Below are 27,669 nucleotides of genomic sequence, written 5' to 3'. Positions count from 1 at the left end.
TTTAATCATGACGATGCTTGTAACACCATTCATTCATACGATGAACGTCTTAAATGCTGTTGAATGATTTGAAAATTTAGGTTTTGATATTTTCTCCTTAAAATATTTTATTTGTTGAGACATAGCTATGGCTAATTTTCGACAGTTGTTACAGCTTGCCAGTCTCTTTATCGGATATGGTTTGAGTGTTTTCGTTCGGAAATCTTTTACTTTTGTCCTGCCAGATGTTATTAATTCTACGGGTGTAGAAAGAAGCCAGCTGGGTGAGTTGAGACATTTGAAAACGGTGGGGGGAAATCTGTTATTTGACTGGTTTATTCTGCTTTTTATGTTTCTTGTTTTATTGCACGATGTATAAAATTGTCATTTGTTTACTTTTAATGTTATGCCTAAAATAACACCGAACAAGATAATGAATAGGATGGCATCTATTTATGTTTATATAATAACCTCTATTTGATACGAAAGCCGGTGGTATAGTTTCAATTCTTAGTCGTCTATGTATGACTTCATGCTTTAAAAACATGTTAAAGCTGTCTTTTTCTGGTTAGTAAAATAAGTACCGATCATATACTGAGCTCTGTTCCTTCGATTATATAATATCTTTTTTCTCGTAAAAAAATATCTGGTATGCTTGCAATGATTGTTTCATTGCAGTTCTTTAGCCCTTGGTCAGCGTTGATTAAGTATGCTTATGATCAAAAGGTATTCTGAACGCGAACATCTCATCTATTGTCTGACATAATGTATCCAAGACCACAATATCTGATGTCCTTTAATTTTTAAAGGCGGTTCACAGTATTTGTCATTTAAGAGAGATTTAGCTGCTATTGCTAACGGGTTGTGAACAACCACGTAGAAACTCCCCTCACTGGCTCTGAATAATAAACAGATATTATATAATGGTGCCAACAAGTTGTCACAGATTAGAAGTCTTATTATGGTAGTAATGTATGTGTAGTTAAACGGTATTGCGATACAAATGATTAGGTGCTTATAGATTGACGAATACACATTAGTAGTTAAAGGCAAATTTTATTTTGCTGTATTAATGAAAACACGCATTATAATTTATTTCGGCAATTTATGACAAGCGATAGTCCCTCCCCTTAAACTCTGATAAACTACTTCACAACTCAGTTTGATTTACATAATACTTACGAGAAGATCATGCGTGTTGTACAACCATTTTTCTCCTACAAATGTGTGGTTTGTACCTTTGTAAGAAATCAGTATATTTTACCGTTTTCTTAATCCAGGACAATAAATGTAGTCAAGATTTCTAGCTGAGTTTTTAGAAGGCAACAAGAAGTGGAACCCTGTATGCACCCTCGGGTACTTAAATCGACACCGGCTTGCAGTTCCTATTTAAAAATGAACTTTATACCCGATACCTGTCACAACGTATCATTCTGTTTCTTATTTAAGTGAAACTTTTAGGAAGAAAGCTGTGAATTTTCAAAACTCCGCTCTTCCAAGTTAAAATCACAAACACTATAAGCCTATAGTTTTGCTTATTTCTCAAATTTTATGGTTGAACTTTATTTAATCAATAGAAACCCAACAATAAATTGTTATAGTATCATAGAAAGTTTTAGGGCGCTGGGAAACCTCTCTAATGACTTTTGAGGCACTCTTATTTATTTGTGAATCAACCGAGCTGTTGCCAAGACGAAAAATATGCGTCTCTTGCGTTTGCACGCATGGGTAAACTGTATACTGTCGAGATAGCAGTCAACTCTCTCTCAAATCACACACCCTGCTATCTTCAGAAAAAGGATACAAATATGGGTGGAGATGGAGTATATGTAATCTGGGTATACCCCCCCCTTTTAAATTTTTTTTTTTTTTTTTACGGAATCCCACGTTTTAGGCTATGGAGATTCCGATTCTGAAAAAAGATTTCCAAAAATCTCAATTTCAAAATTTCGATTTCCCCCCCCCCTCCCGGTTTTTATATAGATCCACAGGGTAAACCTAACCCTAACTCAAACCCTAACCGTAACCCTAACCCTAACCCTAACCCTAAACCTAACCCTAACACTAGTTTTGTGAGATTTGGCTGTTATTTCTAGCATGTAAATAGCCTGCTTGGTGGGGGGGGGGATTGAAATTTTTCAAAATTTTTTTTTTCAGAATCGGAATCTCCATAGCCTAAAACGTGGGATTCCGTAAAAAAAAATTAATAAATAAGCGGGGGAAAGGTTCAGATTACATATAGTCCATCTCTACCCAAATATGAATTAAAAACGCTCGATCAGAGTTAAATTGGTTTTAAACAAATAAAGTACAAGCATTAGATCTTAACCGTGAGCGGTGGAAAAGGGGTTCCTTGAGTACATTTTTTGTGTGTGTAACCCTTTAACATATAGATGCAAAATGTATGGCTATTCTCTCGGTATTGATACACTAATTATTTGTTATTTGTACATTTGTTGTTGTTGGCACTCCGTCGCTTACGACGTCGAGGGTTCCAGTTGATCCGATCAACGGAACAGCCTGCTCGTGAAATTAACGTCCAAGTGGCTGAGCACTCCACAGACACGTGTACCCTTCACGTAATTCTCGGGAATATTCAGCGTGACACAGTGTGACAAGGCTGACCCTTTGAATTACAGGCACAACAGAAACAGGAAGTAAGAGAAAGTTGTGGTGAAAGAGCACAGCAGGGTTCGCCACCATTCCCTGTCGGGGCCTCGTGGAGCTTTAGGTGTTTTCGCTTAATAGACACTCACAACGCCCGGTCTGGGAATCGAAACCGCGAGTCCGCTGCCCTAACCACTGGGCCATTGCGCCTCCACTATTTGTACATTACCTATATGTTATGGTTACAACAGTTTAGTTTCAGATTCAGGCCGGTAGTTTCGGATTTAGTACTTTTAGCTCCATAAAGTGCATGTTCACCTTCCTATCTTATTTGTATGCTTATAATAAAGGTCTTATAGAAAAATATTAGTTCAAAGAAAGCATTCATCTCCAATGAAATTCTTACAGAAAGTAAAGCATCTGATTGCTCCTTTTTATTGTTTATAAAACATTAGATAACTATTGATTTGACAATTGACGACATCCTAACAATTTTTGTTAGTGTGAATGGTTCACAGTAAAATGGTTACACAGAAACTTATAGGAAGTCTATTATCTCTCAAAATGTGGTTGGGTGAGGGCTGGCAGCAGAGGCGTATATTTGGTAACTTTTCAGATTAACACCCGCACGATTTTCACTAGGGTGTTAGGGTTTGGGTTAAAGTGAGGGTTTGGGTTAGGGACGGAGTTTCCTAACCCTAACCGTAACCCTGACCCTAAAACCCTAACCCTAACATCCTAGTGAAGATCGTGCGGGTGTTAATCTGAAAATTTACTGTTATATTCCGGTGTGTTAGGTGTGCACTGCACTCCCATCGAAAATGGCAAATTCATTATAAATATTAACCTTACTCATTAATTTAATCACAAATCTTAATGGAAAACTTTTGTTGGCAATCTAGCGAAAGTAAAGAATGCGTACACCCGGTGTTTAGGGTTAGGGTTAAAATTAGGGTTATAGTTTTTGTTACGCCAAAAACGAGTGGTGTACGTATTCTTTACCTCTGCCGGCAATCTTTCGTCACACCCGATATAACAACCACCATACGCCACTGGTTGTAGGACCTGAAAACCATGGCAATAATAATAACGATGATAATGATGGGGTAGTTTCAAATTTTGGCACAAGGCCAGCAAGTTCGGGGAGAGGAGTAAGTTGATTACGTTAACCCCAGTGCTTAATTGGTACTTACTTTATTGACCCTCAAAGAGTGGAAGGCAAAGTCGACCTTGGTGGCATTTGAACTTAAAATGTAAAGGCAGACAAAATGCGGCTAAGCATTTTGCCAGCGTGCTAATGATTCTGCTAGCTTACCACTACATCATCATCATCATCATCATCGTTTAACGTCCGCTTTCCATGCTAGCATGGGTTGGACGATTTGACTGAGGACTGGTGAAACCGGATGGCAACACCAGGCTCCAGTCTAATTTGGCAGAGTTTCTACAGCTTGATGCCCTTCCTAACGCCAACCACTCAGAGAGTGTAGTGGGTGCTTTTACGTGTCACCCGCACGAAAACGGCCACGCTCGAAATGGTGTCTTTTATGTGCCACCCGCACAAGCCAGTCCAGGGGCACTGGCAACGATCTCGCTCGAAAATCCTACGGGAGCCAGTCAGGCGGTACTGGCAACGGCCACGCTCAAAATGGTGCATCTCATGTGCCACCCGCACAAGAACCAGCCCAGGGGCACTGGCAACGATCTTACTTGGCTTGCCGGGTCTTCTCACGCACAGCACATTTCCAAAGGTCTCGGTCAGTAGTCATCGCCTCGGTGAGGCCCAATGTACGAAGGTCTTGCCTCACCACCTCAACCCAGGTCTTCCTGGGCCTACCTCTTCCACGGGTTCCCTCAACTGTTAGGGTGTGGCACTTTTTCACGCAGCTATCCTCCTCCATTCTCACCACATGTCCATACCAGCGCAATCGTCTCTCTTGCACGCCACAACTGATGCTTCTAATGTTCAGCTTTTCTCTCAAGATACTTACACTCTGACGGGTATTCACATTGACATTACACATCCAACGGAGCATACTGGCTTCATTCCTTGCGAGCTTACGTATGTCCTCAGCAGTTACAGCCCATGTTTCACTGCCATGTAGCTTGGTTGTTCGTACGCATGCGTCATACAGTCTGCCTTTTACTCTGAGTGAGAGTCCCTTTGTCGCCAGCAGGGGTAAGAGCTCTCTAAACTTTGCCCAGGCTATTCTTATTCTAGCAGCTACACTTTCAGCGCACCCACCCCCACTACTAACTTGGTCGCCCAGATAGCGGAAGCTATCGACTACCTCTAGTTTTTCACCCTGGAATGAGATAGAAGTTGTTTCCTGTTTGTTTGCAGTCTTTATTGCACCTGAACATCTGCCACAAACAAAAACTAACTTGCTAGTTAACCTGCCTTTGATGTTGCTGCACCTCTTATGTGTCCATAGCTTGCACCGGGTACATCTTATAGAGTTACTACCTACTCCTTTTCTACATACTGAGCAGGGCCATCTACCTGAAGGGGTTTGTGTTTTATCTACCTTCCTACTTATTAGGATTTTGGTTTTAGCTAGGTTGACTCTAAGGCCCTTCAATTCTAGACCTTGCTTCCACACCTGAAACTTCTCCTCTAGTTCTGATAGTGACTCCGCAATTAGGGCAAGGTCATCAGCATAGAGGAGCTCCCAGGGGCAACCTGTCTTGAACTCCTCTGTGATTGCCTGGAGGACTATGGTAAATAAGAGGGGGCTGAGGACGGAACCTTGGTGGACCCCTACCTCTACCCGGAATTCATTGCTGTACTCATTTCCAACCCTCACCTTACTGGCAGCATCTCTGTACATGGCTCGCACAGCTCTCACTAACCATTCTTCTATCCCAAGTTTCCTCATTGACCACCAGATAAGGGATCGGGGGACCCTGTCAAAGGCTTTCTCCATGTCAACGAAAGCCAGGTACAGAGGTTTATCCTTAGCTAGGTATTTCTCCTGCAACTGTCTCACTAGAAATAAGGCATCAGTAGTGCTTTTACCTGGCACGAACCCAAACTGCATCTCATCTAAATTGATTCGCTCCCTAATTAGTTGGGCTATGACCCTCTCTGTAACTTTCATAACCTGATCTAACAGCTTGATGCCTCTGTAATTATTTGTATCTAAAGCGTCACCTTTACCTTTGTAGCAGTTGACTATGATGCTGCTACACCAGTCATTGGGTATGACTCCTTCGTGTATCACCTGGTTCGTAATACGGGTGACTAGGCTATAGCCAACACTGCCAGATATTTTGAGCATCTCTGCAGTGATTCCTGATGGGCCGGGGGCTTTCCCGGTCTTCATACTCTTAATTGCTTTATCTACCCTGGTACTATCAACTCGGATAGCTGCTCCCTCTATTGGGTCGATATACGGCAGGCTCTCTTTCTCCCATTCATTCTCTTTATTAAGCAATCTATCGTAGTGGCATCTCCAGACCTCTTTCTTTGCATCCTCATTTAATGCAAGCGTACCATCATCCATGCGAACACATTTCTCTCCTACAACATCACTATTCTCTCTCCTACACTGTCTTGCAACACGAAATACCTCGAGTCTTTGGTCCTCACGGCGCAGAACATTGGCAAATCTTTCCTTATCTGCTTCCCCTCTGGCTAAATAAACCTGTCGCCTAGCCTCCCTTCTGGCACATTGGTACAATTCCCTGCTACCACCGTTCTTCCAGTCCTTCCAAGCCTGTTTCTTTTGTCTAATAGCCCTGTCTACCTCCTTGTTCCACCACCACGTTACTCTGGGTCGGGAGGGGACCTTACACCACCCACAAATCTGGTCGGTGGCTTTCAACAGGTTGTCCCGCAGAAATCTCCAATTGTCTTCCACGTTGTATGATGCTATATCCCCTTCTATTTCGTTAAATGCTTCAAGTAACTTGTCTCTAAGTCTCTGTCCGTTTGCAGGGTCTTTAAGCTTCCACACCCTTCTCCTCCAAGCCTGTCTAATTCTGGGCACCCATTTTGCCTTGATCCCAAAGTCGCTAACTACTAATCTATGTTGTGGGGTACATTCTTCGGCAGGGTAGGTTTTGGCATTTATAAGCCGCCCTCTTTCCCTATTTCTGGAGAGGATGTAGTCGATTTGGCTAGAGTGTCTGCCGGAGCGGTAGGTGACTAGGTGACTGGCAGGTTTCCTGAAGTTGGTATTGCAGACCATAAGATCGGTTGCATCACAGAACTCCAGCAGTCTGGTTCCCTCCTCGTTGCGGGAACCGAAATGATAATAATAATCTGCTTGTTTGTTCGCTTGTTATACTTTAGTTAATTAGAGAGGTGGAGTAAAAGTGTGTGTGTATATGTATGTGTGAGAGAGAGAGAGAGGGAGGTGAGGAGTATCAGAACTATTAGCAAGACTCTTCTAAAGATTATCATCATTTAGTATTCATTTCCCATGCTGGCATAAGTTAGACAGTTTGACTGGAACTGGTAAGCTGGAGAGCTGTACCAGGCACCAGTCTGATTTGGCTTGGTTTCTATGGTTGGATACCCTTCCTAATGCCAATAAAATACAATAAAATATAAACCATTGTAGACTAAGGGACAAGGATAAGTGAAGGGTTAATGTTCAGATTAGTTCTTAATAATTGGAGGGCAAAAATTTTATACTAATGGGTGCATTTTTCAAAGAATAGGACAAAGGAGTGAATGAAATAGGACATGAAATTAGATGTATTATTGTAAAATAAGTATTGTTGTCTTTTGAATTGTCACCATTGGTCACTATTTTTTTCTTACAGGCCTAGTGACCAGCAGCCAATGCATTGCTTACTCAGTTAGTAAGTTTATTGGTGGCTTTTTAGCTGACCAGTACAGACCAAAGTTGTTGTTACAAATAAGTCTCATTGGGTCGGCTCTGACAGCTTTTGCTTTTACAGGTAAGTAAACCTAAGAAAATAAACCCAACTCTGTACAGATGAAATTTCTTCCTTTCTTAGGAGAGAGCTCTAAATATTTTATATTTTCCTTCCTTTCTTAACAAAGAACTCTAAACATATTTAATGTATTTCTTCTCATCTTTCTTTTCTTTTCTCTTTCTTTTTTTTTTTTTTTGTTAGTTCCAACTCTTCCTGTGAAACCCTCCTTTCTTGATAGATAACACAGAGTTTTTGCCCAACAATTGTGGTTTGATTTCTAATGTTGGAAGAATGTCATTCATTTTTGGGAAGGTTGTATCTGACCACAGTGTTTGACTCAGACTTCATTTTATTTACCTTGAAAAGGTAAAAGACAAAATTGATCTTGTTAGGATTTGAACTCTGAATGTAAGAACCAGAATGAAAGACACTAATATTGAGTGACATGCTGGTTAGGGATGGTGATGGATTTTGGAATCTAAACTGAATCTCTAACATGGTTTTCTTTATTGACTGGTTTCTGAGTGGTTACTGAACAGATCTGTAACCATACGGCTCTGTAGGACTACAATAGTTAGCATGTCTGTTCTTTATTAAAGATGAGAGGTGTGATTTGAAGGAAATTTATTTGCTATTTGGATTTGCAAGGCCTAGTGGTTAGGGTGTTGCTCTCATGGTCTCAGTTCTCAGACAAAGCAGTGCCTTATGTTCTTGAATAAAACACTTTGTTTCATGCTGCTCCTGTTTACTCAACCATAAAATGAGTTCCAGTTAAAGCTGGGAAGTTAACCCTATGAGGAACTGGTGTCCAGTTCAGCAGGAAATGTAATTTCAGTCATTTATGCACCATGAAAACCAGGTTAAGTTCTGGCCATTTGAATCCTAGGGCTCATGACAGACCCAAGTTGCTATTTTTTTAAGATCAAATGACCATGTACAAGGAGGTGCTGAAAAGTTCCTGACTTTAATCATATTGTGAAAGGCCTGGTTGGAGGCCCAACCTTCTGAGTTCTTTTACAGGGCTTAGAAAAACTGAAGGACTACTGCAATAAGTGTGTGAATCTGAGAGGGGATTATGTTGAATGAAATCGTAATTGACTGATTTTCTTTTACTCAAAGCCAGGAACTTTTTAGCAACCCCTCATAGTGGTTCCTTCATTGAATGTGTGGCCATCCTATCCTTGTGTATTTCAGACTACATCAACCAGTATATCTTGGTAAATTTTTTAAATTGCAATGTAATGAGTTGAAGGAGATTTGGTTACTATTTCTGACAGGGCAAACAGTTGTATAAAGGTTCCCTTATTTGCTCATCAGTTTTTAGATTTTGTCCATTGGAAGATTTTTAATTTGGCATTGGAATCTCTTGAAATGCTTGTTATGTTCATTTGTGCAAACTCCTCTGTATTTACTTCAGTTTTTCCCACCATTGAAGAAAATCAAGTAATATTAGAAGCACTGAGAGAGAAAAAAAATGGCTAAGTTGATAAAGAACTGGTTGGTACTCTCTCATTGTCATTATATTGTGGAAATTTAACTCACAATCATCATCATCGTCGTCGTTTAACGTCCGCTTTCCATGCTAGCATGGGTTGGATGATTTGACTGAGGACTGGTGGACCAGGAGGCGACACCAGGCTCCAATCTGATTTGGCAGAGTTTCTACAGCTGGATGCCCTTCCTAACACCAACCACTCCAAGAGTGTAGTGGGTGCTTTTACGTGCCACTGGCACAAGGGCCAGTCGGGTGGGTACTGACAACGGCCACACTCAAAATGGTGTTTTTTACGTGTCACCTGCACAGGAGTCAGTCCATCGGCACTGGCAATGATCTCGCTCGAAATAACAAATCTATATAGTTCTAAGGAGGTATTATAGACCCCAAGGCACCTGAGGGAAATTTTCTAAGGTGGAACAAGATGGCTGTCACCACCATCTTCTGGGGGAGTGGGTTAAATTGAAAACTTCATATATTCGATTAAGTTTAAAATTTGAGACTCTTATATCTTCAGTTAAATCTTTTCAATAACAGAAATGACATCATATAAAATTTTGAAGTTGTCATTTTTCCTTCTTTGTAGAAAAATATGGTTATGATAAAATACAAGCAAAGTTGACGACTTTTGATGCATGATTATGAAAGCATAATCGAATGTGATGGCTAATCTCAGGCCATCAGAACATGAACTCTGGTAAATTTTTGTAAACGCTTTATTGCCTCTGCACCAGAATGACCAGATAACAATATGCATAAAAGCAACAATAAACCTAATCAGCTAATGAAATAAGCTTTACTGGGTTTTCTTTTCAGCTGCAAAATTTCTAATAATGCTATTAAAATCAATTTCTCTGGCAATGCTTGGTTCAGTACCCAGTCTTGCTAAATCAACAAGATTTGTTTGAGATATGGTGCACCTTAAAAAATTTTTGATATGTTTGAGTTTGCTAAAAGTGCTTTCTGTCAATGCTTTAGTAACTGGAATTGAAAATGGTATTCTCAAGCTAATGCCAACATTTGGAAATATCTCACAAAGTTTGTTATCTCAATAATCTTAGCAATTCTAAAGGTTTTGGTTCTTATTTTCCAAAATTAATTTTTATGTCTTGATGGTAAATGTTGCATTTACGTTGCAGTACAGTACTGGTGTGCTAACCCTTATGTTATTCTTTTTGTTGCTCAGTATCAGATATTGTGGAATATTTCCATTAGAAATCAAAAATTTCAGTTAACCACTTAACAGCATTGTTCAGTTGATCATGCAATAATATTGGTTTCACTGGGGATGTAATCGACCCCAGTGTTCAACTGGTATTTTTTTTTATTGATCCTGAAAGGATGAAAGGCAAAGTCAACTTAGGTGGAATTTAAATTCAGAATGTAAGGACAGATGAAATGCTGTTAAGCATTTTTCCCAGCATGCTAACAATTCCACCTTAAATCCTGCAATACATTTAGGCCTCCATTGGTAATGGCTGACCATGGATGATGTCATTCATCTGTTGAGTTGTCTATTCAGTTTTTGCAACGCCTCCTGTGGCTGTAGAGACCGATGCGAGAGTGGCAGTCTCGTTTGCAGAGGTCACAACTATACGTTGAATCCAGTCTGTCATTTTTTTTCTGCAGGCTCGGTTTTCAGCTGCTGCCACCCTCAAATTCTCTTCGCTGGTCTGCAGTTGTTTGTGAAGAGTGCCTCTCCAGCTAGTTTAATAGGCTGCGAGATCCTCCCAGGAATTGGTGTTGATACCAAGTGCCTTCATATCCCTCCTGCACATGTCCCTGTACCTCAGCTTCGGGCGGCCAATGTTTCGCTGCCCTGCGACAAGCTCTCCGTAAAGGACATCCTTTGGGATCCGACCATCCTCCATCCTGCGAACGTGGCCAATCCAACACAGCCGACGTTGTCTTAGTAAGGTGAGCATGGTGGGGAGGCCAGCATGAGACAGAACGTCAGTCTTGGTTACTTTGTCTTGCCAGAGGATGCAGAGTATGCGTCGGAGGCCTCTGAGGTGGAAGGTGTTGAGCCGTTTCCCCTGGCGGGCGTACACAGTCCATGTCTCGCTGCCGTATAGCAATATTATTATCAAAAATACCCATGAAACTCAGGATTTTCTGAAGATGGCCTCTTCTGGTGAATCATCAGCATCAATCATTTCAATCACTGCGTTGTGTCATCATCACTCTTTTCTTTCAATTCACACTTCCATGCCCCTGGGAGAGTTTGATGTTTATCCCAAGATCTGACACCACCTCTTTGGCAGCATCTATTTCCATCATTCATTATTGAATAAATTTTAAATTTTCTTGTAACAACGATGATGGGGCTGCTAACACTAAATTTGTTTGGAACCTCTGATATAAGAAAAGTTAAAATAGCAGGTAAGCAAGTAAATGCCATTTGGTAGCATTGAGCTAGACTTTGGCATGTATATCTTGTGTCTGGAATATTTGTGTTCATGGTTTTGAATCTTGAAAGCACTAAATTATGTCACCCACTAACATTATTTGTTCCATCTGTCTCAAGTCCAATGCAATTATTTAATTCAATAAACGGAGGATTGGCTGTATGGTTGAGAAGCTTACTTCCCAACCAAGTGGTCTGAGGTTCAGTTCCATAGCATAGCACTTTAGGCAAGTGTCTCCTACTATTATTAGTCCAAAGCTGATAAAGCCTTGTGAGCAGTTTTGATAGACAGAAACTGAAAGAAGCCTGTCGTGCATGCATGTGTGTGTGTGTTTCTTTGAGTTTAATTTAAGTTCTTCTTGAGAGAGTACAAATCAGTTGCTAACAAAATGACAAGACTTTTTGAGTTAAGAGAATTCCCCCCAGTGTTTGTAAATATGTGGTTGAGTTGGTGTGTTGGTTGAGCTGTTGATGCATACACCCAAGTGTGTGAATCTATTTATATAAGAATCTGAGATGGAGAATTTTTGGAATATCTTACAAATTTTCACTGTCTGTATACATGTATGTAGGTATGTAGGTATGTAGGTAGGTATGTAGGTAGGTAGTTAGGTATGTATGTTTGTATGTAGGTGTGTGTTTGTGTGTACCCATGTCTTGACATCATGTGATGACTGTAAACAAGCTTCCCCATCATATAAGTGATGTTGTTCATTTCTGGTCTTCTGTGAAAAACATGTCTGGCCATGGGTAATTATTACCTTGCTTAGAAACAGGTAACAGATGGTGACAGGAAGGGCATCTGGCCTTAGAAAATTTGACTATAAATTCCATATGACCCTCACAAGCATGGAAAAATGGCTGTTAAGTGGTGATTAATGTTGATTGTTATTGAAGAATATTTCTGGTTTCATAAAGAAGATATTTACCAGTTGTTGACATGTCATTTACTGTCCACTTTTCCAAGTTTGCACAAGTCAGACAGAATTCATTGAGATGGATTTTCTGCAGCCAAATGGCCTTTCTGTCATCATTCTTCACCTGTTTCCAAGTAAGGTAATATTACCCCCATGGCCGGACATGTTTTCACAGAAGACTGGAAATGAAATAACATCACTTGTATAATAGAGATGTTCATTTACAGTCAAGACAAGAAAACACAAACATACAAATGTGCACGCATGCGTGCAGACACACACACAGTGTGTACAACAAGGTTTCTGCATGCCAAATTTACTCACAAGGCTTGGGTCAGCCTGGGGCTATAGAGCTATTGTAAACAATGTTTCTCCAAAGTGCTACATGTTAGGACTGAACCCAAAACCATGTGGTTGAGAATCATGTTTGCACCTTATATCACCCTGTTTGTTGCTCAAAAAATTTCCAATTTCATTATGAAGTGAGATGTTTGCATTCTTTGATGTTCACACAAGCACATTATTAGTTTAGTTACATATCTGTTGATTAATCAATTACCATATTTTAACATTTATAAGGAACCCTTTTTTGTCAAAAATTAGGTTAAAAAAATATGGGAGTTTCTTATACATGGATAGTATCATAATCCTTTACAAAACCATTTTTCCAAATTTTAAGCCCCAAAAATGAGGGTATTCCTTATACACGAGGGTTCCCTATGCACGTTAAAATACAGTAATAATGAGTATTTTAATTTTAGTAAGTTCTCAACTGACTCTTCGTACATAGTCAAAGTAATAACATTTCTGGTTAGTCTCATATATTTTAATCAATGTATTTTCACCTTTTCATGTATCTTCCCTTTGTTATTGGATCAAATTCAGTTATCTACCAATCAGATATGGCAGTAATGTGCTGTTTGGATGTTGTATTTAATTTCAAATTTTTCATTTCTGTATTTTAGCTACTAACCTTCATAAATAGTTTTTTTTTTTATTTTACCTCTTTTCAAATCAATTAGGCTGTATATTGAAGTTGACAACATCAATCCTATGACAAAGTATAAAAAGAAAAAAAAAACTGATAAAAATATATTTTTTTAGAAATAAAACCTTCATGCTGAATTGCAGGGAACTTTTTGCCTTAACCCTTTTGGTACCAATCTGCCTGAGAACGCCCCAAGATCTATGGCATAAACTTACTATTCTAATGTAGTCTAAATTATTATTTTCTATTAGAAGTTTATACTAATTTGTTCCAGACCCCAGCTTGAAAATGAGAAAGTTATTTTACTAAATTCTTCACTATTTTGAAAATTAGTTGAAATAAAGACAGCATATGTTGACAGAAATATGGTAACAAAAGGGTTAACTCCTAAATGAAATCACATGGCTCAGTGGTTAGAGCATCAGGCTCTCCTGGACTGGGCTGTGTGTTGTGTTCTTGAGCAAGACACTTTACTTCATGTTACTCCAGTTCACCCAACTATAGAAATGAGTTGTGATGTCACTAGTGCCAAGCTATATCAGCCTTTGCCTTTCTCTTACATAACATCAGTGGCATGGAAAAGAGAGGCTGGTATGCATGGACAACTGATGGTCTTCCATAAACAGCCTTGCCTTCTAGGTGCAATCATTCATGACTGAAGGGGGTCTTTATCTTTTATACACACACACACACTCTCTCTCTCTCCCTTTATATATATCTATCTATCTATCTATCTATCTATCTAACTCTCTCATTCCTCCTTATTTCCAAACAATGTAAAGCATGACTAGAGAAATCAACCAACCAATATTTATATTGGTTGTTATTGTTATTATATCGAGATTAGAAGCCATACAGTATTTCAGTTTATTTTTTTAATTTCCCTTTGTGAAATTTCTTTTCAGTGTTTTCTTTATTTCTCATTGTCATTTTTCAAATATACACACGCAGGTTTTAATTCTGTTTGGATGTTTTCAATTTTGTGGTTTCTTAATGGTTTGTGTCAAGGATTGTCCTGGCCAGCTTGTGCTAAAATATTAATGGCAGTAAGTATTATTAAATATCATCTTCATTGTCTTTTCTTGTTTTGTTTTTAATCTAGATGATCAAATTTCATTCTCTCTTTCACAGATCTGTTCTCATTCTTTCTCTCTCATTCCTATTGGTAGATTAGATTTACAAATGTCAGTATTTGCAGGAATTGCTGTAACTTGTGTTTTACAGTTGGATCCTTTTTTCAATGCCAATAACTCTTGGATAACCCTTTTGTTAATCCATTTGATATAAATCTGCCTGAGATCACCTTGGTTCTGTGATAAAAGCTCCCTGTTTTAAGGTGATTTAAATTAAAATCTCACATCAAAATTCCATCATAATTTATGTTTCAAACAGCAGCTTAATAATGGTTTCAAATTTTGCCACAAGGGAAGCCATTGTGAGGAGGGGGTAAGTCGATTACATCGACCCCAGTGTTTTTTACTGGTGCTTAATTTATTGACCCAGAAAGGATGAAAGGCAAAATCAACCTTGGCAGAACATGATCTCAGAACATAGCAACAGGAGAAATAGTGCTAAGCATTTCGTCCAACGTGCTAACGATTCTGCCAGCTCGCCACACACCAGCTTAATAATGACAAAGTTAACTTAGTAAATTCTTCATAATTGTTTTAAATTAATTGAAACAAAGCAATGTATTTCAGCAGAAATATGGTGACAAAAGGGTTGATGCCAACTTCTTGATTGGTAGGAGAGCCTAGTTAGCTGACATGAGGCTTAACAATAAAAACAGCGTCTAACTGAAGTTTTTATCACATCTAAATTTATTTTCATTTGATCATGTATAACTTTAAAGACTAGTTGTGAGGTTAAAGAGATGGACTTCTGACCACATTGTCAGAAGTTCAGATCATACTACAGCCATGAACAAGGTACACAACTCTGTTCCAATTTGCTTGACTAACAAACGCTAAATACAAACCCCAAAATCATTTTCTAATCCTACTTTCGTAGTAACAAGAATGTTTAACTGTAAAATGCATTGCTCTAACAAAGACACTTATTTAACTACATAACTAATTAATTAATTAATCATTGTTGTAATTGGATTTTCATGCTCATGTAGTTTCTTATTTTTATCACCTCACTGATTCTTCCTTTTCTAAACTGCCTCTTTTCTGTCTTTCTCGCTATCATTCTTTCACTCAATTTCACCAGTTCTCTTTCTTGTTAGTCTATCTCTTTCAGTGGAAGCGCAATGGCCCAGTGGTTAGGGCAGCGGACTTGCGGTCATAGGATCACGGTTTCGATTCCCAGACCGGGCATTGTGAGTGTTTATTGAGCGAAAACACCTAAAGCTCCACGAAGCTCCGGCAGGGGATGGTGGCGAATCCTGCTGTACTCTTTCACTACAACTTTCTCTCACTCTTACTCCCTGTTTCTGTTGTGCCTGTAATTCAAAGGGTCAGCCTTGTCACTCTGTGTTACGCTGAATATCCCCGAGAACTACGTTAAGGGTACACGTGTCTGTGGAATGCTCAGCCACTTGCACGTTAATTTCACAAGCAGGCTGTTCCTTTGATCAGATCAACTGGAACCCTCGACGTCGTAAGCGACGGAGTGCCAACAACTACTATCTCTTTCACTCTCACACTAACACTTCTTCAGTTCTGGTGTCTATACCTCCCACTAACACTCTTTTCAATTCTGGTGCCTATCCCTCTCAGATTGTCATTTTTGTATCACCCTCTCAAGACTTGTCTCTCTGTAACTCCTTCCTACTCTCTCATACAAGGGGGTACTGAAAAGTTCCTGGCTTTGGGTAAAAGAAAATCAGTTAATTATGATTTTATTCAACATATTCCCTTCTCAGATTCACATGATTATTGCAGAGGTCCTTCAGATTTTCTAAGTTCTATAAAATAAATTGGAAGGTTGGTCCTCCAACCAGGCCTTTGCAATACCCTTAAAGCCAGGAACTTTTCAGCATCCCCTTGTATATTTCTTCCACTATTATATCTGTCGTACACACACACAATCTCTCTCTCTCCTTCTACCCTCTCTCTCACATTTTACTCTTCCATTTTTTCTTTCCTTCTTGTTCTTTACCTTTCTCTTTTCCCTCCTACTTTTACCAAACTCTCATCTCTTTTACTTTCACACTCACCCCCCCTCTCTCTCTTTCTCCTCTTACTCACTCTCTCTCTGTCTGTGATCTACCCAGTGGTTCCCTCCTGATAACTTCGCTACCGTGTGGAGCATACTATCAACATCCATCAATGTATCTGGCAGTATTGGTCCTCTCTTCATCACAACCATTGCACTTCACTACGGGTGGAGATTAGGAATGATAATCCCAGGTAACAATTACATGTCTTTATTTTATTTTCTATCCTTCAATAAAAGCAGTGGAATCTGCAGAATTGGTATTTCATTACACACACACACACACACACACACACAAAGAATAAGAAACAGAAAGTCCTTGGTACAGTATTATGTATTTGAAAAAATGAATGGAAATGACTTTTCTGATATTTTTTCCAATTTGATAATTAGATATTTATAAATCATTAGGTATTTATTTGTAAATACCTAATAATTTCTATTCATTTTTTCAAGTATATCATCATCATTTAACGTCTGCTTTTCAACTACATGTCTTCTACTATAGCCTTGGACTGACCAAAGCCATGTGAGTGGATTTGGTAGTCGGAAACTGAAAGAAACCCATTGTGTGTGTGTGTGTGTGTGTGTGTGTGTGTGTGTGTATTGATGGATGGGTGGGTTGGATATTTCAATGATTTCTTTTTACATCTTGTATTTCTCCTTCAGCTTGTAGTGCAATGTTACTGGCTGCCATATTTATTGTCACACTGCATGAAGATCCATCGAAGTTTGGTTTGGAAAACTATCTGGAAGAACATTCTGGTGACAAAAACAAATCCCTCAACAAAAGTAAGAACATTTCTTAATCTTGCTAAGAATGGAAATACAAGAAAGTACACACACACACAAAAACATGCACGCACTTGTATAAATGTGTATATACATATGCCTATGTGCAAGATGGTATCAAAAAGTTCCCAGACTAGTTACATCTAATAAAAAATAACTTATTTACCTAAGTTTTAACGTCATCTCCTTTGAAATAGTCACCTTGTGTGGCAGTACACTGGTCCCAGAGTTCCTACCATTTCTGGAATCTGGTCTGGAAGTTGTTTTCTGTAAGTGGGTGGAGGACCTTCTGCTATTTGCCCTTGATTGTGACAACAGTGTTGAAACAGTGACCTTTGAGCTACATTTTCATCTTGAAGGAAGAGATGGAGGTCCATAGGTGCTAAATCTGGTGAATAGGGTGGGTGCAGAAGTGATACCATGTTGTTTTTGGTGAGAAGCTCACTATTGAGAGGAGCTTGATGACAGGGTGCATTGTCATCACGAAGAATCCAATTCTTGTGTTCCACAGACCTGGTTTGCTTTCACCAAATTATCCTCCCTCAAATGCTTCAAAACGTTGTTGATTGTCCTCTGTCTATCCTCATGCACAAGCTGATGTATCTTCTTCACATTTCCATGGGATTACAATCAGGGGAATTAGGAGGCTAGAATTGGGTCTGGTGAAGTTGTTTAACAACAACTTCTGACTCTTTCCAGAGGTATGGTAAGGAGTCAGATCCTGCTGCCACACATGTGACCTTCCAGCAGCAACTCTCTTCACCCAAAGATTGACCACAGTCTCCAGCAACTTCACGTAGCTGTATGAATTGAACCTTAGGCCCTGTTCAAAGATGTGGGGATGAATTCCAGCATGTGTTTCTTCCTGCTGGTCACGGCTTTGTAGTCTCCGTTGTAGCTGTCCATGTTATATCTTTCAGGCCTTTACAATATTCACAGAGCATTGAGCTGCTGTCATGATGTCAGAATGTTGATACCTGGCACAAACCATCACGATACAGGAACTCTTTTTCAGTATTCAGATGGCTTTCAATCCTCCATGCCAACTACAACTTCAGTTTTTATGCTCTCCAACACTGCAAACTGTTCACTAACACATGAAACTGTTCCTGAAAAAAAGGAGACAAAAAATCAAATTTAGCCTGAACACCCCATATAATAAACAAAAACAAATGTGTACACTTGCTTCAGCCCCATTGTGTAGCACCTTGGGTAATTGTCTTCTCTATAATAGCCCTGGACTGACCAGAGCCTTGTGGTTGGATTTTGTTGACAAAAACTGAAAGAAGTCTGTTGTATGTATGTATGTGTGTGTGTATGTATGTATGTATGTATGTACTTATGTACGTATTAATATGTAAATATGTATGTATGTATGTATGTATGAATGTATTATGTATGTATGTATGTCATTATTCAGTTTTATTTCAAGATTTCTTGCCAATAGAGAAAGGACCGGTTTCCGTGCGGGTGACACGTAAAAGCACCCACTACACTCTCTGAGTGGTTGGCGTTAGGAAGGGCATCCAGCTGTAGAAACTCTGCCAAATCAGACTGGAGCCTGGTGTTGCCATCCGGTTTCACCAGTCCTCAGTCAAATCGTCCAACCCATGCTAGCATGGAAAGCGGACGTTAAACGATGATGATGATGATGATGATGATGATCCAAGGCTCCTTCATTGGAATTTCAACAGCATCAACAGGGTATTTTTGTATGTATGTATGTATGTATGTATGTATGTATGTATATGTGCAGATTTGTATGGTTTGTTTTATGTTTGTATTCTCATGCATATAGTTGCATGTCTAGACAGGCTCATCATGCGTATATGTATGTGTGTGTGTATGTATGTATGTGTGTGTGCGTGTATGCATGCGTGTGTGTGTATGTATGTGTGTATGGTTGTGTGTGTATTTTTGTGTTTGCATCATATGTTGTCCCCCATCCCTGCTTGACAAATGGTATTGGTTTGTTTATGCCCCCATAACTTAGCGACTTGACAAAAGAGATTGATAGAATAAGTAGTAGACTTACAGATAAGTTGTTGTTTTTCCCTTCTTGGGCCACGCCTGGCTCAAGAAGGCCAGTTTCTCAGTTTCGTTGGATGGGACGTCGGTCCATCACAACAAATAAGTACTGTAGTTGAATTATTCATCAAAACCCTTCAAGGTGGTGCCCCAGCATTTCCACAGTCCAATGGCTGAAAGAAATAAAAGGTGAAAGGTAACATTTTTGTTTTGTTTTTTCTTTTTTTATCACTTACAAGTAAATTGTTATTAATTTTTCTGCATCAAGTGTGATGACACACTCTCAACTATCAAATTCAATCTATTTTTATAATTTACCATTTGTTTTTTTTTTTTACTTCCTCTTTTCCGAAAGAAAATGAGACTAACATTTCACAAGTAACATCTGTGTTTCTGGATCCATTTCTTTTTCTGTTGGGAATAAGCTATTTGCTTCTCTGTGGTATCCGTACATGTATGATGGATTGGAGTCACTTGTATCTGATCCAAGAGAAGCAGTTAAGTCCCATACTAGGTAAGTTGACAGAGTTTTCTCCTCTTTATTACCTGCTGCTGCAACTGTTGTCCCTTTCTTCATCTTTTTTCTCTTTGTTTCTTTCTCCTATTGTTTCCTTCTTTTTTTCTTTCATCTTCTTTCCAAAGCCCCTTATTTATTTATTTATTTTTTTTGTTGTATTTTTCTTCAAACAGCATTTCACGTGTAATCTCTAGATTTTCACTTGGAAAAATCTGATCTTAACTTAAAGCCTTCAAATTTGATTATCTTTATTTTGTGGTTGTTTTATTTAGGTATTTTAAAAAAATAAATACAATAATCTTTCGCCATCAAACCTTATATTTTTAGTTTATTCCATATCTCCTCTCTCATAATCTGGTTTCAGTTTTAATTCAATGTTTTTTTCGTTTTTTTTTTTTAGTTTGAAATCTGCATTCCGCAGGTACCTAATCTATTTCTTATTACAAAATACACTCCACGAATTTCAGTTAATTTTGAAAATAATCAAGAATCTAGTAAAATATCTGCCAATGTCTTTTACCAGCTGGTGTTCTTTTTTAAATGATAGAATGTTTTTCGTTGTGTTAGCTTGAACAGGCATTGTTATGTGGGAAACAAACTTTTTAACCACATAACAATAATATCTTATCCATTCATTTTTTGCCAAGGTTGACTTGCCTTTCATCCTTTCAGGGTTGACAAAATAAGTACCAATTGAACACTGGGGTCAATAAAATAAGTCCCAGTTGAACACTGGGATCGATATAACTGAAGTTACCCCTCCCCAAAAATTGCTGGTCTTTTACCAAAATTTGAGATCAATATTTTATCCAATCATCCATTCCTGTAAAAATCCTGGTTTGAATATGTGAATATACATGTGGTAACATTCATTACAAACCAACAAAAATGCTTCTTATACAGTCATTCAACCTGCTAGAAATAGCTCTTACAACTCCCTTAAATCACACTCTAAAAAGATATATCAGGTGATGTAGTCTTAGATAAATTGTATTTGTAAAACAAAGACAGGATGGTTACAGTTGGAATGCCTTTAATCATAAGCCTACTGCATCAGGACTGACTTGGGGCTAAACAAGTAAGGACACATTGAATATTGTAGTCCTAGTTACATTTATATCTTTAAAAAATGGATAGCTATAGCTGGAACACCTTTAGATCAAGGCTAACCTAGAACTAAACAGCAACAAGCTCTAAATTTGGAATATTTTAGCAATACGTAAATAGCACCATTTGAACGTGATTGTTACCAACGTCGTCTTCCTGGCACTTGTGCCGGTGGCACGTGAAAAGACATTCGAGCGAGATCGTTGCCAGTACCGCTGGACTGGCTCCCGTGTAGGTGGCACGTAAAATACACCATTTCGAGCGTGGCCGTTGCCAGTACCGCCTGACTGGCCTCCGTGCCGGTAGCACGTAAAAGTACCCACTACACTCTCGGAGTGGTTGGCGTTGGGAAGGGCATCCAGCTGTAGAAACTCTGCCAAATCAGATTGGAGCCTGGTGCAGCCATCTGGTTCACCAGTCCTCAGTCAAATCGTCCAACCCATGCTAGCATGGAAAGCGGACGTTAAACGATAATGATGATGATTCTTTATTTTCATGACAATTTATTAGTTTCTTTTTTTTCATTTATAGGTAGCATGGTAGCATCCAGTATGGAGGTTGGCGGTATTGTAGGTTCTATTGTCTCTGGAATCTGGTCTGACAAAGCTAGCACAAGTGTGAGCAAACTTACTTTCACATTTTCCTATTTTTGTTTTTTAGACAAAATCTCAATGTTTAAATATTCCATTTCAATGAATTGCTTCTAACTTCCTTAACCATTAAAAAAGAAAACATAAAATTAAGTATACCTTTTATTTATTTATTTATTCATTTATTTATTCCTTTATTTATTTTGTTTGTTTCCTCATAGCCGGGATCTGTCAGCAGAGTCAAATGCCGTCTAAACGTTGCCCGGAACTTTAGTTTCGGTGTCACTCTATCCCTCTACCTCTTCGTTCATCACATCCATTATTATTCTAATGAGGTAAATATACTTGTTTTATTTATCATGCATACTTAGGGGCATCAGAGTGTGTGGTGAAAGGAGGGCTTGTTATAATATCGGTCACTTTTACACCATGTAAACCAGATAACCTAATCCTTGGGCTCAAGAAAAAAAGAATAAAAAAAGTGGTAGGCTGAAAAAATTGTTGGAGCAGTGGTAAAAATGCTTTGTGGTATTTCTTTCAGTTCTTTACAATCTGAGATCAAATCCTGCCATGGCGAACTTTGCCTTTCATCCTTTTGGGGTTGGTAAAATAAAGTACCAGTCAAGTACTGGGTTGATGGTACTGACCAATCCCTTCTTCTCAAAATTACTGGCTTTGTGACTAAATTAGAAACCATTATTTAATACATATTGTGGGAGGCACCTGTGCCAGTGATATGTAAAGAGCATCTGTGCCAGTGACATGCAAAAGGCACCTGTACTGTTAACACACAAAAGACAACCAGTACACTCTGTGGAGTGGTTGGTGTTAGGAGTGAATTTGGTGGTAGATGGTAACTGAAAGAAGCCTGTCGTGTGTATATATCTCTGTGTGTGTGTGTGTGTGTGCCTTTATTTTTGTCATTCCACCACTTGACAACTGTTATTAGTCTATGTCCATATAACTTAACAGTTTGGCAAACGATGCCAAGAAAATAAGTACAAGACTTAAAAATAAGGACTGGGATTTGCTCAACTAAACTCTTGAAGGTGGTGCCCCAGTATGGCCACAGTCTAATGACTGAAACAAGTAAAACATAAAAGATTAGATATTCATTAATAAATTGGCTTTGATGATAGATCTACCTAATAGGTGTTGACCTAGGGTTAAACAGCAATAGCAGCAACTAAGATGGGGTTTGTGTTTTGCAGATTGTTTTTTTTTTCTTTTAATTATTTATTCTAATCTTTTGTTTTATTCTTACAGATATTTATTGTTCTGGTTGGTTTCGCTATCGGCTTCTTTGTGTATGGTCCTCTCACAATTAGTGGAGTTGCTGCTTTGGAATCGGTGCCAGGACATATGTGTGGTGCTGCTTCTTCCGTCTGTTCAGCTTTTGGAAATAGTAAAAATTTGCAATTTATATTTGATATATTTTATAAGTGTGTGTGTGTGTGTGTGTGTGATATTTATGTGTTTGTTTTGCAAGATTCTTGACGTGAAATCGTGTGTATAACAATATCATCATCATCAAATATAAAAGTCGAAAATTATCCACACTTTTGCCATAATATACGTTTATTATTGTCACACTGCCTTCTGCGCATGTGTGCTTATAGTTAGTATTATTGTGGTCACGTGATCGAATTTTAAGCCTGATTGCACCATTTTTCTTTCTAGCTTTACAGTGTAAGCATGGCCACTTCACTAGCAACATGCACCAAAGAAGAACAAAGAGCAGTGATCCGAGAGATGGTAATGGTGAACCGGTTCACCATTACCATCCTTTCAGCTTGCTGAATCTTCTCATCAGTGGTGGAGGTTGACGGTCATCCTGCTCCCTCTTTGTGTGTCATGCTTGTCCAGCCACTTATAAAGTTCGCGATCCACTCATGCACACTTCTATGCAGTAGTACACTGTCCATGCATTGTGCTAAAAACCTCTGATGAATTTCAGCACCTGACACACTTATCGACCAGAGAAATTGGATCACTGCTCTTTGTTCTTCTTTGGTGCAACTTGCTAGTGGAGTGGCCATGCTGACACTGTAAAGCCAGAAAGAAAAATGTCATAATCAGGTTCAAACTCCTATCATGTGACCAAGATAGTACCAACTATAAGCACACATGTGCAGAAAGCAGTGTGACAATAATAGAGATATGTTATGGCAAAGTGCAGATAATTTTTGACTTCCCCCTATATATATATATATATATATATATATATATATGTATATATATTGATAGGAAGGATAACAAAAGAAAGAATGAGAACTTGATATTATGTAAATAGAGGAATTTATCTGTAAAAATATGTGACAATTATTCGGTGGCCATGATAAAACTCTGAGTTTTGGATGCTGGGGCGGAAACCCACGCCGCCATCTCGTCAGTTATTTGGCCATTGAAAATTACAGACCTCATTAAGCGCATGAGATGGAAAGCTTTTTTCTATAACATGGAAAAAGATATAGGAATTTCCAATGGCTAGATAACTGAAGGATACATGTTCTATAAATGCTCATAACACACCTTATATATATATATATGTATACATACATATGATGGGCTTCTTTCAGTTTCCATCTACCAAATCCACTCATAATGCTTTGGTCAGTCCAGGACTATAGTAGAACAATGTTCCCAAAGGTGCCATGCAGTAGGACTGAACTCAAGGCCATGCAGTTTGGAAGCAAGCTTCTTAACACAGCCATGCCTGTTACAACACAAGTTGCAATTTTCTTTTAAAAACTGTTCATCAATAGACATATTAGTATATCAATATAGCCAGAACAATTGTATTAATAATTAATTCCAGGTGTTCAATAAAACTGCATCCACTTTATTTTCATATGTATTATTGAAACTAGGTGTGATAGTCTTTGGTTCAGCAGGTATATTATGTTGACTAACAATTCCAGTGAGTAGCTAGTTTGTTACATAGTGCTTATAAATTTATTATAAATGGAAAAGGTTTTTTTTTTTTTTTTCTAAAATTTGGTTGTATTTGAACACCAATTTTTATACATGCATGAGTACACTCTTTGCTATTAATCATTCATATGTAAATGAGAATGGAATCTGTTGCAAGCTTAACAAACTGAGGGATGCAAAGGGCCGCCCTGATTAAGGATTATAACTCAATGGCTAAGTGCACTGAGTCAGAATATCTGAAAGTCCATTTGAATAGAGAATTTTGAAGTCACATAGCATCATATTTTAATAAAAGATATTGTACATCTTTATCATAATGTTATGGAAAACAAGCTGTCAAGGGAGGCTTTACATGGTTTTGTGACTTGCTAAAAATAGTAGCCATATCTTCATCAAATCAAGTTCTATTGTCATATAAAAAAAATGACATCTAAGATACATTATTTTATGAATAAAAGATTGAGACTGGAACATCATTAAACCAGCTATATCTGGCCCAAATATTTTACCTGTTTTATGTTCAAATTGACCAGATCCAGCCTCTCACACTTAGCCTACAATGTCATTCTAAAAATAAACAGTCACATCATCAAAATCTCGAAGCTGTGAGATGATGCATAATTAATTCAAAACAATGTGAATAAATGAACATTACATTTAAATGCTAAAAGGTTAATCGTAGAACAAGCTAATCTAAAACAGTGGTTCCTTATGAAGAAAATGGGCCTTAAGTATGTAATATTTGTAAATATGTATTCTTTCATATAAAATTCATATCGACTAGGATTTTATGTTTGTCTGATAAGCTTATTTAGCCAGGCGGTTGGATAAGCCATCAAGCAAATCTCTAATTTTATATCAGCATAAGTTATCTTGGCCATGCTGGGGCAATGCCTTGAAGAATTTTTTATTCGAATGAACCAACCCCAGTACTTTATCTTTTAAGCCTGGTACTTATTCTATGGGTCTCTTTTGCCAAACCACTAAGTTATAGGAGATGTAAACACACCAACACTAGTTGTCAAGCAGGGTGGGGGACACGCACAGACACAAAGATCCCCCTCCCCAAAGATGAATATATATATATATATATATATATACACATACACATGACAGGCTTCTTTCAGTTTCCATCTACCAAATCCATTCTGTGAATGTTTTGTTAGTCTTTAACTTGTGTTAAAATGATATTTAGATATTTAAAATATTATTGAAATATTAAAATAATATTTTAAAAATCAGTCATCATTTATATCCTTCAATAAAAATAATTTTTTTCATTTCTCTAATTTGTCTTTTTTAGCTGGTGGTGTGATCGCTGGCTTACCGGTTACGTATCTGGCCAGTCAACGAGGGTGGCATCAAACATTTGTGTACATTAACTATTCATCTGTTATTGCACTGGCCTTACTCTGGCAGCTGGGCCGTATGCAATGTCAACTGAAACAACAAGACAACACAAGAGATAAAACATCCTGAAACCTGATTGTTCATACATCCATCAAAATTTTCCTCAAATACTGGAGTGCTGCTACACAGCTACGCTTTCAATATGTTTGGTTTTGAGGACTCTTGGAAAATAGCAACTTGTTTTGTGTGTATTTTTGTTGTCATTGAGTGCATTAACAAAATCACTGTTGCTATGATTGTAAATTGCAGCAACTACTTACATAATTGGAGAATAAAAAAGTATTTATTTTTTTAAAGTCGACCTCACATTTCATTACAATTAACATTACTAACCGAGTATTTGAAAACTGTTTGAATAAATGATGTTTAATAATAATGAGCTCAGCTGAAGCTGTCATTAACTAATAATGGTTATGTTTAACTCTTTAGTTAAAAACCACAGGATTTACTGCCATAAACCAAACTATCAAATTTTTACTGCCATCTAGAACAGTTATTAACATTATATTTTAACAAATTCTTTTCTTCACCTGCACCAGTTCTCTTCAAAGTTAATCACAACTTCTGGTATTTTTCCAAGATAATCTGTCATTGTCATTAAAGAAAAAAGAAAGAAAGAAAGTAATTTGCCATCTTCTTGAAAAAGCTGCTTGTCGCTGTCACAAATTCACATACAATTTATCAGTGTTGCATACAGTCAAGTTGTTAGTGTTACATAGACAATTTGTCTGTGTCAAACAGAGGCAAATTGTTAGTGTTGCACTTAACAGTTTTTCAGTATCTGCGCACACAATTTGTCAGTGTCACACAGACAATTTATCAATATTACACTTAAAATATCTGTCAACTTTACACACACACACACATAATTTTTTAGTTTTACAAATACACGCAATTTGTCAGTGACACGCACATAGTTTATCAATGTTACACTGAGAAAATCTATCACCTTTACATATACATAATTTTTTAGCTTTATAAATATGCACAATTTGTCAGTGAAACACACAGACAAATTTTTAATGCTACTCACAGGCAATTTTTTAGTATTACACTCCAGCTAGGTGTTAGTATTACACACAAATACAACCAAATATCTCCTTCCTTTCTTAAATTTATGGTCTTGTATCAGTATTAGAAATAATCATTACATACTGAAAAATGATATATGTGGTCTGATCAATAAGTATCCGGATTGTTGCCATAGTAACGAAGCTGAAACACGTAGAGTGAAGCTGTTTAGCACAGATTGACCTTGAACTCTGCTGTGCATGCACACTAAGTTTTAACATTCTAGTTCACTTCCACTGTTTACAGCAGTGCTTGGAAGGAAAGTGTGTAGCGTGTGATCATCGCATTGCCCATCACGGAGAATGTTGAGCGGAGAATTTGCGTCAAATTTTGCCAAAAGCTTGGCAGTACTAGCTCAGAGGCTTACGCAAAGTTTTCAGAAGGTTTTCATAGTTCTTGACACAATCAAGGAGATCTTGTGCAACTGAAACCCGAGTGTCTTTTTTGGTCAGCTGAAAGCAGTTTTAGCACAAACTTGGCAGACATGCGTCTCATACCCAAATCTTGAGTGATAATGGACTGAACTGAACCGTGACTAATCTGGACATCCTCTGATAACTCACGGATGGTGATTCGATGATTACCCCTCACAGCTGCACGCACATCTGTGGTGTTTTTCTCAGTTCTGCTGGTTGTAGGTCTCCCAGAACATTCGTCAGTATCAACATTTTTTCAGCCATCTTGGAAACGTCTGAACCACTCGGTCACTTGTATGTGGCTCATACACTTTCTACAACTTTGTGGAGGCCTCTGACCAGGTATCGGCATGACAACT

General features: G+C 38.2%; 1 protein-coding gene and 1 long non-coding RNA gene across 3 annotated transcripts; one reads left to right on the top strand and one right to left on the bottom strand.

Annotated features, from left to right (window-relative positions):
• Nucleotides 1–127: 127 nt before the first annotated feature.
• On the top strand, nucleotides 128–26,119 carry LOC106873378 (glucose-6-phosphate exchanger SLC37A4). Of its 2 annotated transcripts, XM_014920712.3 has the most exons (10): nucleotides 128–263; nucleotides 7,360–7,497; nucleotides 14,235–14,329; nucleotides 16,504–16,639; nucleotides 17,115–17,237; nucleotides 19,621–19,779; nucleotides 21,421–21,506; nucleotides 21,701–21,814; nucleotides 22,746–22,884; nucleotides 25,717–26,119. In XM_014920712.3, the coding sequence occupies exons 1-10, from the start codon at nucleotides 128–130 to the stop codon at nucleotides 25,890–25,892; spliced, it is 1,302 nt and encodes a 433-aa protein (XP_014776198.1). In that variant the 3' UTR covers nucleotides 25,893–26,119. The 2 variants fall into 2 exon arrangements, with proteins under 2 accessions (XP_014776198.1, XP_014776199.1); XM_014920713.3 differs by lacking the exons at nucleotides 14,235–14,329; nucleotides 16,504–16,639.
• On the bottom strand, nucleotides 16,764–19,433 carry LOC128248323 (uncharacterized). The gene is made up of 2 exons (XR_008264559.2): nucleotides 19,273–19,433; nucleotides 16,764–18,346 (listed from the first exon to the last, which is right to left on the bottom strand). It is a non-coding gene; the product is annotated as an uncharacterized LOC128248323 (long non-coding RNA).
• Nucleotides 26,120–27,669: the final 1,550 nt, after the last annotated feature.

The sequence above is a fragment of the Octopus bimaculoides genome, chromosome 7, assembly GCF_046866305.1.
Source record: "Octopus bimaculoides isolate indiv1 chromosome 7, ASM4686630v1, whole genome shotgun sequence".
NCBI classification, from domain to species: Eukaryota; Metazoa; Mollusca; class Cephalopoda; order Octopoda; family Octopodidae; genus Octopus; species Octopus bimaculoides.
The sequence above is the reverse complement of the archived record's forward strand: the minus strand, read 5'-3'. Positions and strand labels throughout refer to the sequence as shown.

Bases quoted from the DNA above. Each gene is read 5' to 3' on its own strand.
- LOC106873378 (XM_014920712.3), top strand. From the start codon at position 128: ATGGCTAATTTTCGACAGTTGTTACAGCTTGCCAGTCTCTTTATCGGA. The intron at 7,498-14,234 runs GTAAGTAAACCT...ATACACACGCAG, and splicing joins GACAGCTTTTGCTTTTACAG to GTTTTAATTCTGTTTGGATG. The intron at 16,640-17,114 runs GTAACAATTACA...TTTCTCCTTCAG, and splicing joins ATTAGGAATGATAATCCCAG to CTTGTAGTGCAATGTTACTG.